General features: G+C 40.5%; 1 protein-coding gene across 1 annotated transcript; it reads right to left on the minus strand.

Annotated features, from left to right (window-relative positions):
* Positions 1–2032: 2032 nt before the first annotated feature.
* On the minus strand, positions 2033–14320 carry LOC139721260 (glutamate receptor 3-like). Its single transcript, XM_071632581.1, has 10 exons — positions 14299–14320; positions 11144–11317; positions 10315–10569; positions 9893–10068; positions 8783–8836; positions 7647–7970; positions 7064–7171; positions 5118–5249; positions 4418–4666; positions 2033–3806 (listed from the first exon to the last, which is right to left on the minus strand). The coding sequence occupies exons 1-10, from the start codon at positions 14318–14320 to the stop codon at positions 2607–2609; spliced, it is 2694 nt and encodes an 897-aa protein (XP_071488682.1). The 3' UTR covers positions 2033–2606.
* Between the last annotated feature and the right edge of the window lie 346 nt (positions 14321–14666).

Genomic DNA, 14666 nt, shown 5'->3' on the forward strand with positions numbered 1-14666 from the left:
CTCATGTCAAATGCGGATCTGTTCTCCAGAAGTTTGACTATGACCCCGACAAAACATATAACCTTCATTATTGCTTCTCATTGAATGAAAGGATGTGAATGCGTTTTATAATTCAAAATTAACGCATGATCATAATTGATACATCGCCCCTCCGCCGCAAAAACGAACAAAACAACGACACACCAAAAGCAAATTCACGCACACACACACACACACACACACACACACACTGAAATGACAACAATAAAACTACACGTTAAACAAGAACATTCATGTGACAAGAGACATCATTGGCATAAAAGATGAATTGCTTATAACAGCTATCTGCACAGGGCTTACATGACACTCCATTGTATGTGTGTGTGCGTGGGTGTTTGTGTGTGTATATGAATTAGATTGTATTATGGATAATGTATCTGTCTGTGTGCATGCACTGGTAGCTACTGGTCCCACTTTCATACACGTTATTACGCAATGAAAGCACCAATTGGCTTCATCACTGTGTATGGCGTTCACTCATTGCCAGCGTTTCCGTTTACCCGTCAATGAGATCGACCAGCGGGCATACGCCGGCGCTCTACATTATACTGAATAGAAAGGGGCATGCACTGCAACAATCTATGTAAATAAGCACACTAAAAGACGTTTGGAATCACAGTTTAAAAATCTGTTATTTACTCCGTTACTACAAATAACACAAAGAGAAGTTTGTACATTCTTGAGTAGAATCGTATATGAATTACATATACATACAAAACACACACATATAATGAGAACATCAGAAGTAATTATAAGCAGCAACAACATTATTTTCGATTTGTCGAAATCACCAAAATCACAACTGTTGCATTTGTATTTTCTCTAATGAAGGGATTGGATGCCTGTTAAGAAAACGAGATATACTTCCGAATGCATTTATATTTCTATTACAATGTACTCAGAAATATGACACTGTGGCAAGTATATTACGTTTGAATGAAACAGAAACGTGTTCTGTGCTTGTTGAGGATGAGATGTTGTCTGACTTTACCCTACACAGCTGTGTTCTTTCACTACATCTGCATCTTTCTATTTTATCATTCTTTCCTCATTGTTTAAACAACCCATGATGCAGTCAATGCAAAAAACATGATATGACAGCGACAGGGCACTAATATAGCAACTATTTCTTGACCACTTCAAAGCGTGTGTTTTCTTGGGCAAACTTCGCGTTCTTCGTGTTTCAGTGTATGAAGAGATGACTTTGAGGAGAGAAAGCAATCGATTGAAAGTGCATTGGAAGATTTAGAGTGGTGCCATTATCAATGAAAAGCGATGAAGTGAAGCTAAGGTGATGTGTTGTTTTGATAAGAGTGTAAGCTCGGATCATATAAGCTTGTGTTTTGACAGTCCTACACGTTTACTCAATGTATATTGAGAGAAAAGTTTAAGAAAACCTCAACATAATGTCACTTTTCTACATAAGATATTGAAAAAGTACGAAAAATATATACACACATTTTGTCCATTATCTATGAATTTGTCGATTATTTACATCTCAGTGAAAAAAAAAATAATGTGCAATATTACATTTTCGCTCAATAAAAAGAACAAAGATGCAAGTATAAGCATACATTATGATACATACACTGTATTAAGTATGGCATTTCATTTTCATTGCATGATCTACTTCAGGGCTAATCTTTATCGGGCATTCTACAGAAGAGTAACGCTGGAAACGAATTCTACATAGCATCAATTCAGCATGTCACAATGAATTAGTACTGACAGAATACACACTTCAGAAGATTCAAACCACCTCTAAATCCCTCAAAATAATGAGACAAGACGTTAACATAAAATCTAGCAATATCTGCATATAAAGTGAAAGGAATAAAAAATAATTATCATCGCTACGGCACGGTTTACCTGGGGACTAGAGATTCATTGCAAACTAGGACTTTTTTCACCTTATCAGAGATTTGAACGTTTCTAAGTCATCGACAGAAAACAAAGACGTTTCAGAGAAAACATACGACATACTTTGTGGTTTGAAATTGTGATGTCCATCATCATAATACTATTGAGAAAACTCCTAATTCTTTAAACTTTAGGAAATTTGAGAATTCAAAGAATTATTCATGCACTACCAAATAACACAAAAACTGTGCCATTTTGCAGTGCTTCCCACCTGCGTTTTCAGCGAATATTACGGTTATTTTCTGTCAAGGCGAGACCACAGATATCATTGTCTCAGTAAGAAAATACAAGAAGTCATTCGCACTTACCAACCTACCAGTGAAAGTTCCAAAACTTGGAAATGGCTGATTTCTTCGGAGAGGAGTTATTCGCGTGTCATTGAGATGTTGGAATTGCCAATGACAATGACCAGTAATATCTGCTGAAAAAAAAAAAGATTTCAAGGAAATACTCCAGTGGCGACACTGAGTGATCAATATCCAATTTACATTGATTAGCACCAATCCGCGGTAGTCTAAACCACAAAGACTTGGCAGAATGTCCCCGCTGCTAACCCAAACAGCTCTGCGTATTTAGGAGTGTCACAGGTTTTAAAGATCTTAAGAAAAGAAAATCAGACATATAGATATTTGTTCTCATTGTTCCGGCTATATCCACATCTTTTCTTTCCCATCTCCTCCCGATGTTCCGCCAGAAATAGGTTGTCCTCCACCGACAGGACCGCTGGAGCCGCCTCCTGTGCGACCAGCCTTCTTCCCGCCTCCTCTGTTCCCACTCCCACCTGAACTTTTCCCTCCACAGACGGCAAAGACGATGATCTCGATGATGAAGACTAAGAAGCAAATGAGGAACCCAAGAAGCAGCATGAAATAGACACCCTGCAGGTCATTAACGGTGAACGAGAAAACACCTTGTCGCTCCCACGTGGTCAAGTTGGCGCAGCGGCGTCGAGGTACATCCATCTCCCACCACTCGCGCTGCAGGTCTTCCAGAACTCCGGAGTCACGCAGCGTCTCGATGGCGTACGATAGCTGATCGCGAAGCGGCGAGTTCGTCTGAACGGCCAGGGCATAGGTCGTACGCACCAGGTAGCCGCCGCTTACGATCAGGTTGCAAGGAGGCTTGCTGGCGTGGTAGTCGAGTTCGCCAGCCTCTCCCAAAAAGGCGTACATGCCATTGCTGTCGCGGACACGCTCAACACCCTCAGTGACGTTACTCACGAACACGGAAGGATTGGAAGAATACATGCGCTGCCAGATGCGGTTGTACTCGGGAATGCTCGACTTGTAGAGATACCAATAGATAGAGCCATCGTCGACGGTACCGAAGTCGGTATCATGTTGATTAAGGAGATCATTTGGTGTCCGGACGTACACCAGACGCTTGTTGGTGTTGATGAAGTAGGTGAGGTTGAAGAGGTAGAGAAACACCATGACCAGGGCGAAAACCCACCAGAAGGCTGTCAAGGTGCGCCCGGCGTTGGAGCGGGGTGAGTTGTCGTAGCTCTGCATGAACATGGTGGTAGCGCAGAACCAGAACGAATTCTTGAGGTTGAAGTTCTTGCCGTTCTCCTCGAAGGTCTCACCACGCTCCGCGGCGGCCTGCCATTCGTAGGGGTCAAAGTAGTTGAAGAGGAAAAGGAGAAGCGCGACGAGGCAGAAAACGATGAAATTGATGAACCAGACCTCGATACCGTAGGGGTACATGAGACGGAACACGTAGTGGTTGACAGTGTATGGATTCTTGAGTAGGAGCTTCACACCTCCGCTCATGAAAGAATAGGTGAAATCGACATCCTCTTCACGCTCGTCGGTCACGGTCAATGGGCCTGCGGCGATGTCGGCTTTCTGCAGTTGGGAAGATGAAAGAGGCATTTCTGTCACATCTATGATCTGGCAAAGAATTTCGTTACGTTTAGAGGAAATTTCGGGTTTTAGGCATTGCCATCTTGAAACACCAAAATATTTTGCTGCTATCTACATCTTTAGCATATAATTTTTTTTTGTTTTACAACAAGGAGTATATATTCTCCCAACCTTTAAAACCTGCTCAGTTTTGTCAATGTTGATAATCAGTGCTAAAATAACGCGGGATTTCATGGATAACCAATATGCAACACCAAATTCTACTCTGAATTACATAATGTGGAGAAGATCACTTTTTCTACGACAATTACTTGGCATTAGAAACTTTGTAGTTTGATCGAGATGCCACGGCTTGGGGCAATAAAACACACGTCATTCCCTTTCTTTCTGTTCAGTCGAGGTGGTCTCTGCACACCAAGTACCGTTCCTGTTCCTTCAAAATTACACAAATGTATGTATATATCTCTCCCTATGATGGAGGGAGCACACCGATAAGTTGACATATCATGACAACAAAAGTAGAAAAACTATGACTGTGTTCACACCCTCTTTATGAGTAAGAAAAAAAAAGGGGGAAATGGAACCAATCTTACCCTGCGAACCACCTCGCCGATCATTCCGTCCCACTCTTGGCTGAAGACGTCTTTGTTACCGTATTTGCCGTCGGGCACGAGCTCTACTTCGTAGTCGAAGTCAATACCGCGCATGTTGGACTTGATCCTACTAAGGAGGTCCATGATGTAACCCTCGTAGCGGTCGTTGCCCGTGTAAGTGCTCTGGCGGTAGTTGAGGCGGGCGAGCTCGGCGGCGCGTTTCTCTCGCAAAAAGAGGAACGGTTCGGCCTAAAATCATCAAAGGCAGGCAAAGACATTACGATACTTTCGTGCGTTCTCGTGTGTTTGAAACAGCAAGTGAGATTCATATGGAAAAAACAAAGGATAGAGGAAAGCCCGTCCACACTAATTTTACCTATCTCGATATGCCTTTCTCCTGCAAAGAAATTATCGCGTAACATCTAAAACACACAGAACCATTGTATTCCAAAGAATCCGAAATCCGGACAGCATCGTACTTGTCAACAAACGACTATAAAGCTGGGTTAGAGAGGCACATGTAAGGCGAAATAACACCATCCTATTAATTTCTGAAGATCATTTTCTAATCAACCCTTTGTATAATTTCAAACCAAATTGTCCCTTGTAGAACTTGTAGAACTTGTAGAACTACATTATTGGGGCTGGATATCAACGTTTTGCTTATACGATTTTTGGTATGTTAGGGGTTAATACTGACCTCAATCGAGACAACTTTGATCTTGCGGTCGTTGCCGTAGTTAAAGGTTGTGACGTTGAGACGACCCTCATTCTCCCACTTTCTATCCCATCTGTCCTCCCAGTAGTCAACGTTCTGTGTCCAGTCGCCCCTCTGTAGCCACGGAGGAAGAGAAAAGAAATATCAGTGATGTGAGAACGTCACATGACAATGAATGCGAGCTGCAAGTGCATCTCGAGGTAAGTGGTGGGCAGTCAATGTTCTCCGAATATTGACCGATAATTGGTGGGCAGTGAATATTTTCAGAAAATTGACTGGTTAGTGGTGGGCAGTCAATATTTTCAGAATATTGACCGGCCTTATGGGGATGCCACAGGACAATATTGAGCCATTATTTCATCTAATGCTTGACAGACAATGGATGCAATATGGTCGGTACAAATGGCGGAGGAGATTATGTTGTCTCCGACAAATGAAGCATCAACATCAGATACAGTTTTCTTCATCCTGGGTAGCCCCTTCATTGTTTCCCCTGCTCCGTTAGAAAGAGACCCTGTCTTTATCAATACCATTGCTTTACCAGTATACCCATTTATACACCTGGGTCGAGACAGACATTGTAGATAAAAATCATCTTGTCCAAAGATATACTAGAAGTAAGTAGGCACTGGATCCAAACTCGGGATCACCGACTGTAAGTCAAGAGTCTTATATACTATGCCACAGTGCTTCCACATGTTGATTACATATTCACCCGTTATTATATCTCACATGACGTCATAACCTACGGATATGTTGGACAAGCCCAATTGAATACACATCGCACATAATGCGGCTTGCCCCGTTTGGAGACTGATCAGAATAACAGCTTCAGGCTATCGATCTTTACATCGACAAAAAATAACATTATGGGTATTGAAATCGCGTACATTGTTTATGACTTCGGACGGCTTCCGCATGTACAAGATTTTGAAGTAACAAGCTATTCTTTCATTCATGCTACTATGTGTTCAGCTAACTAAAATCCTGAAAAGAAGGCTGTCATCTATCTATCAAACTACCTTGCAAATACAGTTTTGGTAATGGTAATGGTTTCTATATATAAATAAAAAATCATTTGCAGCCATGGAGGTGGTTTAATTGCAGAATTTTGTACACTTTCATTGTATAATAACATACATAATCATACAATCATTTTTCCATTGAAATGTAAAACTACACAATCATTATAAAAAAAGATGACACCTGATGAGCAAAATTTCAAAATTAATCAAATACACTTGTACATACACATTGGGAGAGCTGATATAGAAATAGCAGCTCTTCCAATAGAAAATAGAAATTTTAATAAACAATACCGTACGTCAAAAAAAAATTACAACGGGATCCTCCACAATGATATCTTTAAAAATAGTGAATCAATCCAAATACAAATACAGGGTATGAAACTATAACTCATTGCCCACATCTTACAGAAAACCCCGTTCGATTTGCTTCAGTGGTCAAAGAGAAATGAGGAATTTTGAAGAGGATGTCAAGAATCTCTTCCCTCCAAGTTCTCTCTATTGTATTCACACACAAGAGCATCGAAGTGCTAAACTTGGAAGAATCAGACTCATGACATGCTTTACAACTTTTCACATTTCTCTGTGACCGCTTAACCAAATTGAATGGGGTTTTCTGCAAAATAGAGCTAAGATGTTATATTTTAAGACCCTGAAGTAGAATTTAGACAGTTAAATTATCTTGGGTGTTATCAATGCAAAAATTTGGTTGTAATTTTTTGGGGGACATACTGTATGAAGAAAACCCCTACCAAAATAAGGCAATCATACCTACATCTACGGGATCAAATGGATTGTCTCGGGAAAGTGTCAATAGTTTACTCTATGAATCTTCTCTTTTTATTACTTAAATACAATCGTCTTGTACGACTCTAAACAAATGCGTTGACGAAGGACACGTACGATTTGGTCGATGGTCTCGCCCTGGCCGCTCCTAATGGTGATCGTGTAGTTGACCCGGTTGCCATACTCGTCGAAAGCCACGTTTCCAGTGATACCTTCAAAACTAATCTGTGACAAGACCAAAGTGAAAATTGCAAGAACTGGAGTCAGAAAATCATGACACCAAAGTTTCCCATTTCATGCAAACTTTTACAACTTGCGTACAGGATTTTTAAACTATAATTCATTATGTTACACGCCATGTAGCGAAAAGTTCGGTACGAACTAAGCATTCTATACGCATTATTTGTTAGCAATCTCCAAACTCTACATACAAATACACGACATAATACTAATTCCTTCAGACAGCACACTGAGCAATATCAGTAGAAGGAGACTCATTTACAAAGATATTCAAGAAATATAATAAAAGTGCAGTATTTGGTAAACAGGTATAGATATCTAAATGACATCGAAGAGCTGAAATTATTAAAATTTAAAACAAATATTTGCTTTAAAAAGTAAGAAAGAGACATCAAAGAAGAGGGAACATAATAGTTATCAAAGAGGTAAAAATGGACTTAAGTCACATAGGTCTTGATACCTCTCTCAGATACAAGGAGAGTTCGTTTTCTGCTACTGTCGAGGCGGATGTCGGGCAGGCGGGCATCGGGGTGTCGCCGGGAAGGACGGAGCTTCCGGTGGCCCCCCTACGAATTCGCTCCTGCCGATACAGCATGAGCCCGTGACCAACTGCAATGACGGCATCGAAGGCATTCCGTTCTCTGAAATGCCATTCACCGGTTGGCACGTTCCTTGCGGTCGGTAACGCGTACTGGTGCTCCCGAGTGTAGTTCATGTTGAAGCGGGTGATGTAGGCGTTGCTATCTTCCAAAATTTCCATAAATGCCCGGTCCATCGCCATATCCTATATGAATACACAGACCCTTTACTGATTAAACTGTGGTCGCTGTATGAAAAGGTTAAGCATGTATTATCATAATCGTTGACCTTCCCTAAGATTCCTCGATCGTCTGTTCCTTTCAGGAAATGTAGACGTTTGAAATATTTCTGAGTTTGATAATTGATAGTAATAGCATAGTAATGATACCGATGTGCCTTACGTACTCGGGTGAATCGTTGTCTTGGGGCTATCGACATAGCAACAACAGAATGCAATTACCTTTTTGATTCAAGTTGAACCAACCACTAACACCTCACAAAACAAACCGATTAGAATCCAGATATATCTATGATTTTTATATCATAGGCATTAGTGCTAAGATGCATCCAGTGAGATGTAGTTTATACTGCCAAATCACTCCCAATATAGGGCCTACTAAGTTTGAATAATACAGTCAAGCACTACTGTTTACACATTTGACCTCCTCAATATGAATTGAACGTCAGGCATGTTTACAAGGAACTGTTCTCTACTTCTTTTAAGTTTTTTAAATAAATGCTTTTCATTCTTACACGTTACTACACAGACTTCAAAGAATCCGTCATATTCCTTGATAAGCTCCCTGTTATTCAGTCTGCTCTGTACTATATAGAATCCGTGGTGGCGCGGTGGTTTATGAGAGTGCCCCGGACTCTCAAGGAACCCCAAGTTCGAGTCCAGCCCACAGCGGTAAACGCCTTAACCGACACATGCTGAGGAAATAGTAATTACAAGGCTCTAACAAAAAAATAGTACAAGAACTCCCAGGGCAATCACAGGTGAACAGCACTACTTACCAAGTTACCAATCATCCACGTGTATTCAGGACCAATGATACCAAGCAGAAGGGCCTAGACCGGATATGAGAAAAGGAAACATTCAAGTGGTCATGAGAAATGTGCTGGAAAGAAGACTGGTAGGCGTGGCAAAGCGAACAATCATAATAATAACAATACTACTACTACTACTACTACTATTACTACTACTACTACTAATAATAATATAAATGCAACAGTCTGTAAGTGACTTTTTGAAAAAAACAAACAAACACACGAAACAAAACATGTTAGAGGTCACAAGCTGATATCTCGTGAAATCCATGCTCGAAACTCATCAATAGCGAGCTTTAGATCTGCGCCGCGAACGCTAAGACGACGCTAAATAGCCAGAAAAACAAAAATGGTGTTCTGCACATGCGCGGGACAGCTGTTTCCATTGTTCAATCCGGGAGGAAACGTCGTCTTAGCGTTCGCGTCGCAAATCTACAGCTTGCTAGTCTAGCAACTTATCAGAGGACACGACAGATTTTCTTGAAACCGAAGATTTTTGGTTTGTGTTGCTATCATCACCGTTGGCCAATGTCATGCTCTAGACCAGTTCGGTTGCAAAATACTGTTACTTTTGTCGGTTACAACTGTGGGCTCCCAAAATAAGATCAAAGAAAAAATTATTCAACATGTAATATGCAATGAGCCATGTGCGTTGCTACAGCAGTGCATAAATAGATAGTTAGGCATATTAACGCTCCTATAGTTACGGCTGAAATAGTCATTGATATTTAACAACAAAAAAATCCCCAAAACGAACAGGTTTAATAGAAATATCAAAGGAGCAGTCACGTGATAGATTCCTTGGAAGATCCTTGAAATTGGTTAAACATTTCGTTCAGATTGCTGCTTGAGATCTGGTACATGCAACAATTTGCGAAAATTTTGTTTGTATTTACAAACGAAGTGATAGTGGAATGATAGTGAGACTTTGGTGTCTTGTGATTGTCGTTTGTTTTGAACACTTGGATGTTTCGACTAAAATGAATCATGATAGAACGATCTGGGATCCGAAATCCGTACACGAATGCATGTGCATCAGACCAAACTAGCGCCACTCTCGCAATTACGACTTCTTACCTGATCGATGGTTGAGCGGAGCATAAGCTCTGACGAGCAGTAGATGAAGATGTTCTTGGAGCCACGTTCTTCGATGAGGGGCACGATGTTCGCGAACTCCTCGTCGATGACGATGGTGGAAATGTTCCACTTGCTCATGGTAGCGTGTTCCATGACGCCTTCCATGTTTGCGAATGCTACGCGAGATGGAGTTTGTGAAAGATGAATAGAGAAGTGGATAGGTTTAGAATAGTGAACAGACTATCGTAAAGCTTACTTGTGGAAAACATAAATTCACCGGGAAAAACAACTTACAGACAAATTCAGGATCAACATAAATCTGGAAATTTGTTCGAGACACCGACAGTCCATTTATTTAAAAATCTTCAAAGGAAGCCTAATCGTATAACAGGACAAGCATCAGACGGCAAAGTACGTCTTACCTCCACCGTCATCGTAGAGTAGGGTGAAGTTCATCCAGTTAAAGTAGGTGAGGATGTCGATGTAGAAATGGGTCATGTCTTCTGGCGAAGGGTGCATCTTAAAGGCTATCGAACCCGACCCATAGTTGCCCTGGTCGATGGAGAAGACGGGATTGGTGGCATGGCTGAGAACACCAGCGATGTCGTCGCTCTCCGAGCATCGATCACGGGGCATGATGAGGGCTGAAACCTGAGATGTGGCCACGTGATCACAACCTGCAGATGAGGAGAAAGAAAAATCCAGGCATGACAGATGGAAAATACATGTCAAGTATTTATGTAACTATGATGTTTCACGGTACAATTTCTTGCACATCTGTTGCCACGGTTCTTGCATCATGTAATTGCTGGATTCAGGCACGCATTTCGTGAAGAGCCACCGTTAAGACAAACGTCAGGGGAAAGACATGTGTTGGAGCAGCCTCCATGACAACAACATCAAACTTCCCACTATACTATAGCATCACAAGCTTCTGGAGCTCTCTTCTTTATTTCTGGATGGGTCACCCGCATCAGGAGATCATCATTATCGTCGTCGTCCTCGTCTTCGTCGTCATCATCATCATCATCATCATCATCATATTCATCATCATAAGATAGGAAGAATTCCCATTATTATTATTATTATTATTATTATTATTATTATTATTATTATTATTATTATTATTATTATTATTATTATTATTATTATACTTAGTTGTGACAACTACGCGGCATCATTCATAAATGTTTCCGAAACTGCTCTGACCATCAACACAGCAAATTAACTTTCTAATTTAATGTAATATACCTTCTTGTAGTGCGACGTAGACGGAGTTGCTGGGTCTCTCGTTGCCGGCTTCGACGAAGACCAGGGTGTGTACCTCCGAGAGGAAAGTGGTGTTTCGGTTGACGTACCTCACGCCATCTTGGATGATAGTCCTATAGGCATCATCACGGGATGTCTCAGGGCCAAACATCGCACCTGGAGAACAATGAAAAGAGTCATATCACAATAATAACCTGAGCTTGCGATATTGTGAAAAAAATCATAATATGTGTATAGGTCTACACTGTACAGAAGTAGAATGACAAAAAAAAAATGAAAAGAAAAACAGTAACACCTTAAGAGAGAAATTTACAACTCTAATAAAAACAGTTGCAACCATTTTGTCTTACACCAAAGTTGTTTATAATTTCACGGCAAACCGTTGATCTTAATCAGGGATAAATCCGTCAATCACAATGGGTCTGAATGAAACAAAAACAGAATATTTGAACGTATACTTAGGAAAGCCCTTTGTCACTCTTTTGATTTATATATATCCCCTTTTCATTGGTCCTCTTGCTAATGAAAACAAATCCTTAGTAAAAAAAAATGATAAAGATATTCATGCTTTCCTCTTATCTTTTTAAACTTCTGTTTATTTATCCATAGTCACGAACAGAAAAGAGCTACACTTCGAACGCCATATTACATGTGTGTCAAAGCGTGTTCCGGCAAGATTACATCAATACCGTACATATCGCTGTATTAAATGATCAAACTAGTAATGGCGCGTCCGCGTTATTTTGAACGTGTGCAATCAACTTACAATCAAGGGATTTGTAAAATGCAGTGTAACGCGGTACAAGGCACGAACTCAATTCTGTCGGGCAAATAATTACACTGTACATGCGATGTAATCGATGGCACTGAAACCACGTAGGTATCAGCCACCTGTCTATATTGGGCGTTGTCAGTACAGCTTTTTAAATGGGCATGCCAACATCACATCACGATCTCCGATTTTTTTTTTCTTTTTTTTTTTGTCGGTTGGCCGACACATCTCAGGACAGGGACTAATTAGATTTCTAGCACGCCTAACTGCACCTACAACTGTCAGGGCAGTTAATATTTACAAGCTCATCAATCTCATCATCATGACCAATGGCAAAGAGGTCAAGTGTCAAATGGCTAATAAAAAAAAGAGGCATAACTCCCACTCAGAATAGTAGAAAAGCGTACTACATCGTCACACCGGACACCGTGCGTATCAACTCGAGGACAACTCCTGCTTGAACGTTTTATGATATCTATGATTCAATGGATATATTAAAAGGATTCTTATTTCTGATAACTCAGAAGTTTGCCAAAAGGCTAACCAGATATAGCAAACACTAGTGCATTAAAACGGGATTCCAAGTATCGAAATGTAATTCGAAGGAATACTATGTGAAGTGAAAAGCTCGTTCTTCGGATCATGGGAAAAACTAATATCCACAAATTTGAATACGAAACAACTCTTCATTATTAATCAACAACAGACATGTCAAAGTCATTCATTTTGAAGTATGAATACGAAGTAACGTGTTGCTATACGATACCAACAGGTCAAAAAAAAATGCATTGTATGCCATATGGTAAGAAGCTTGCATGATTTCAGTCGTATGCAGACACCCGGCTCGAGCCTATGATCATTCACCAACATATACGTGTACAAATGTGTACATGCAAATACATCCAGACTGTTCGATTTTCACACTAATAGGCTTATACCTCAGAACGTCCACGTTGGTATTACATGCACACGTACATGTACAATTTATGTTTGAAGTATCTCTGGCAATGTGCATTTTGTACACTGAAATTAATCCATTATGTCAGAAAAATACCAAGTTTTCCAGCAGCCCCTTTACATTGAATTCATTCACAATGATATTGATCTACTCATTTGGGATCTATACAGGATATCTACAGAAATACCAGCCAGTGCTATCAGCTCATCACTTCAACTGGAGTTGAGTAAAATATGGGGGTGAACTTTTCTCAGAGCCATTCTGTTATTCAAAAACTAATTTTTCACATATGAAGGATTGAAATTTGGGACGCTAATATCAGCTAATGATAACTGCGTCAAAGTGAGGCATTAATGCTGATACAAAAAGAAAGAATGTATACATTTACAGAGCGAAAGATATGACAGTTACTGGCTCTAAAATGTCAAGAACGTGCAGGAGAATTTTTTTTTTGTTTCCATTGGTTAGGATTCTGACACGTCTTTGACATCTGATAGCCGCCATTTTTTTTTTTCTGATAGGAATGACACTTATCTTCGTCACTGCGCGTCAGGACATTTTCTCACCGGGACTCTCCGCCCGTATGTGGCCGTCAAAACTGGGTAACAGATGAGGGCACGGCCGGTACATTGTTTTGATTTGCCCGAGATAAAAATACAATCACAAGCTCTTGGTTATGAACCATGAACTTCTATCGGAGGATGGCTACGTGACGGGATTCTCTGCCAAGAAATATAATGTATAGTGCATGTGACAGGTTTATCGCTTGCAAAGGAATGCTATTCGCACACCTTGGTGTTACCTGATATCAGTGCTTCTGAGCCATTGCTGCGCAGAAAATGAAATCGAACGATAGCTTACCAAAAAACAACAAACAAACATAACATAACCACTGTCAATAGTGTCTTTACAATCATTGTTAAATGAAAACATCAGACAGTCCCATGCATTCGGTGCACTTTTTCTCCAACCTCTGTTTAATAATAATTTTATATTTCAGTCATGATGTGAAAGTAGCCCGTTCGATGAGGTCATTGGGGAAACTGTTCTACCTGTAGGGGTAACGCTCTTCATGCCACCTACAGCTAAGGGTAAATCCCTCTGACGATTCTCGTGATATCCGAGATCGACGAAGGTCAAAAAATATGTCGAAAGACGGAACTACCGGTCGTTAGCTCCACCTTACACCTCAAGGAGTAAATTGACTGCATACTTTCTGAGCCAATGCACTCCATTTCCAAATAGCAGAATCATCAACAAGAACGTGTAGCTGATGGGCGAGTTAGGGGGAAACACCTTTCTCTTAAATCGAGGAAGTATGTGTGTGATAGATAGCACCTTGGTACCTGTTCTATTTTCACAATTCCTTGCTGAAAGATTTTTGTCATCATCCCTCCTCCCCCTCACCTCCCCTCCTATCCCCCGCCATTTTGCCATTTATTTGGATCGATGTACAGTACGGCTTTAGAGAATCGTGCCAAGGGTTTGACTGATGAATGGGCCGAAATAACAGCTTTATGTTTTAGTCGACGACGTTGCTATGGTAACGAGGTGTCAACCACAAGTTAGTAGTTCGAAGAATTTTTTTAAATCTGTACTGTATATCTGTCAACATTGCCAGCTGTCATGAAAAGAGGGTAGAATACATGTATGCCCTACCTACGAGCAGATTTCATTTCATGAAATCTATGGGAATTATTTCAAATGTTTGTGCTGAATTATTGAGATTCTGATAAGTATATAGCACATAGGAACTGATCACCAGTCGTTCTTAA

This window comes from Diadema antillarum, unplaced genomic scaffold (assembly GCF_040938485.1).
Source record: "Diadema antillarum isolate AM-2024a unplaced genomic scaffold, OU_Dant_1.0 scf00000141, whole genome shotgun sequence".
Classification (NCBI taxonomy): Eukaryota; Metazoa; Echinodermata; class Echinoidea; order Diadematoida; family Diadematidae; genus Diadema; species Diadema antillarum.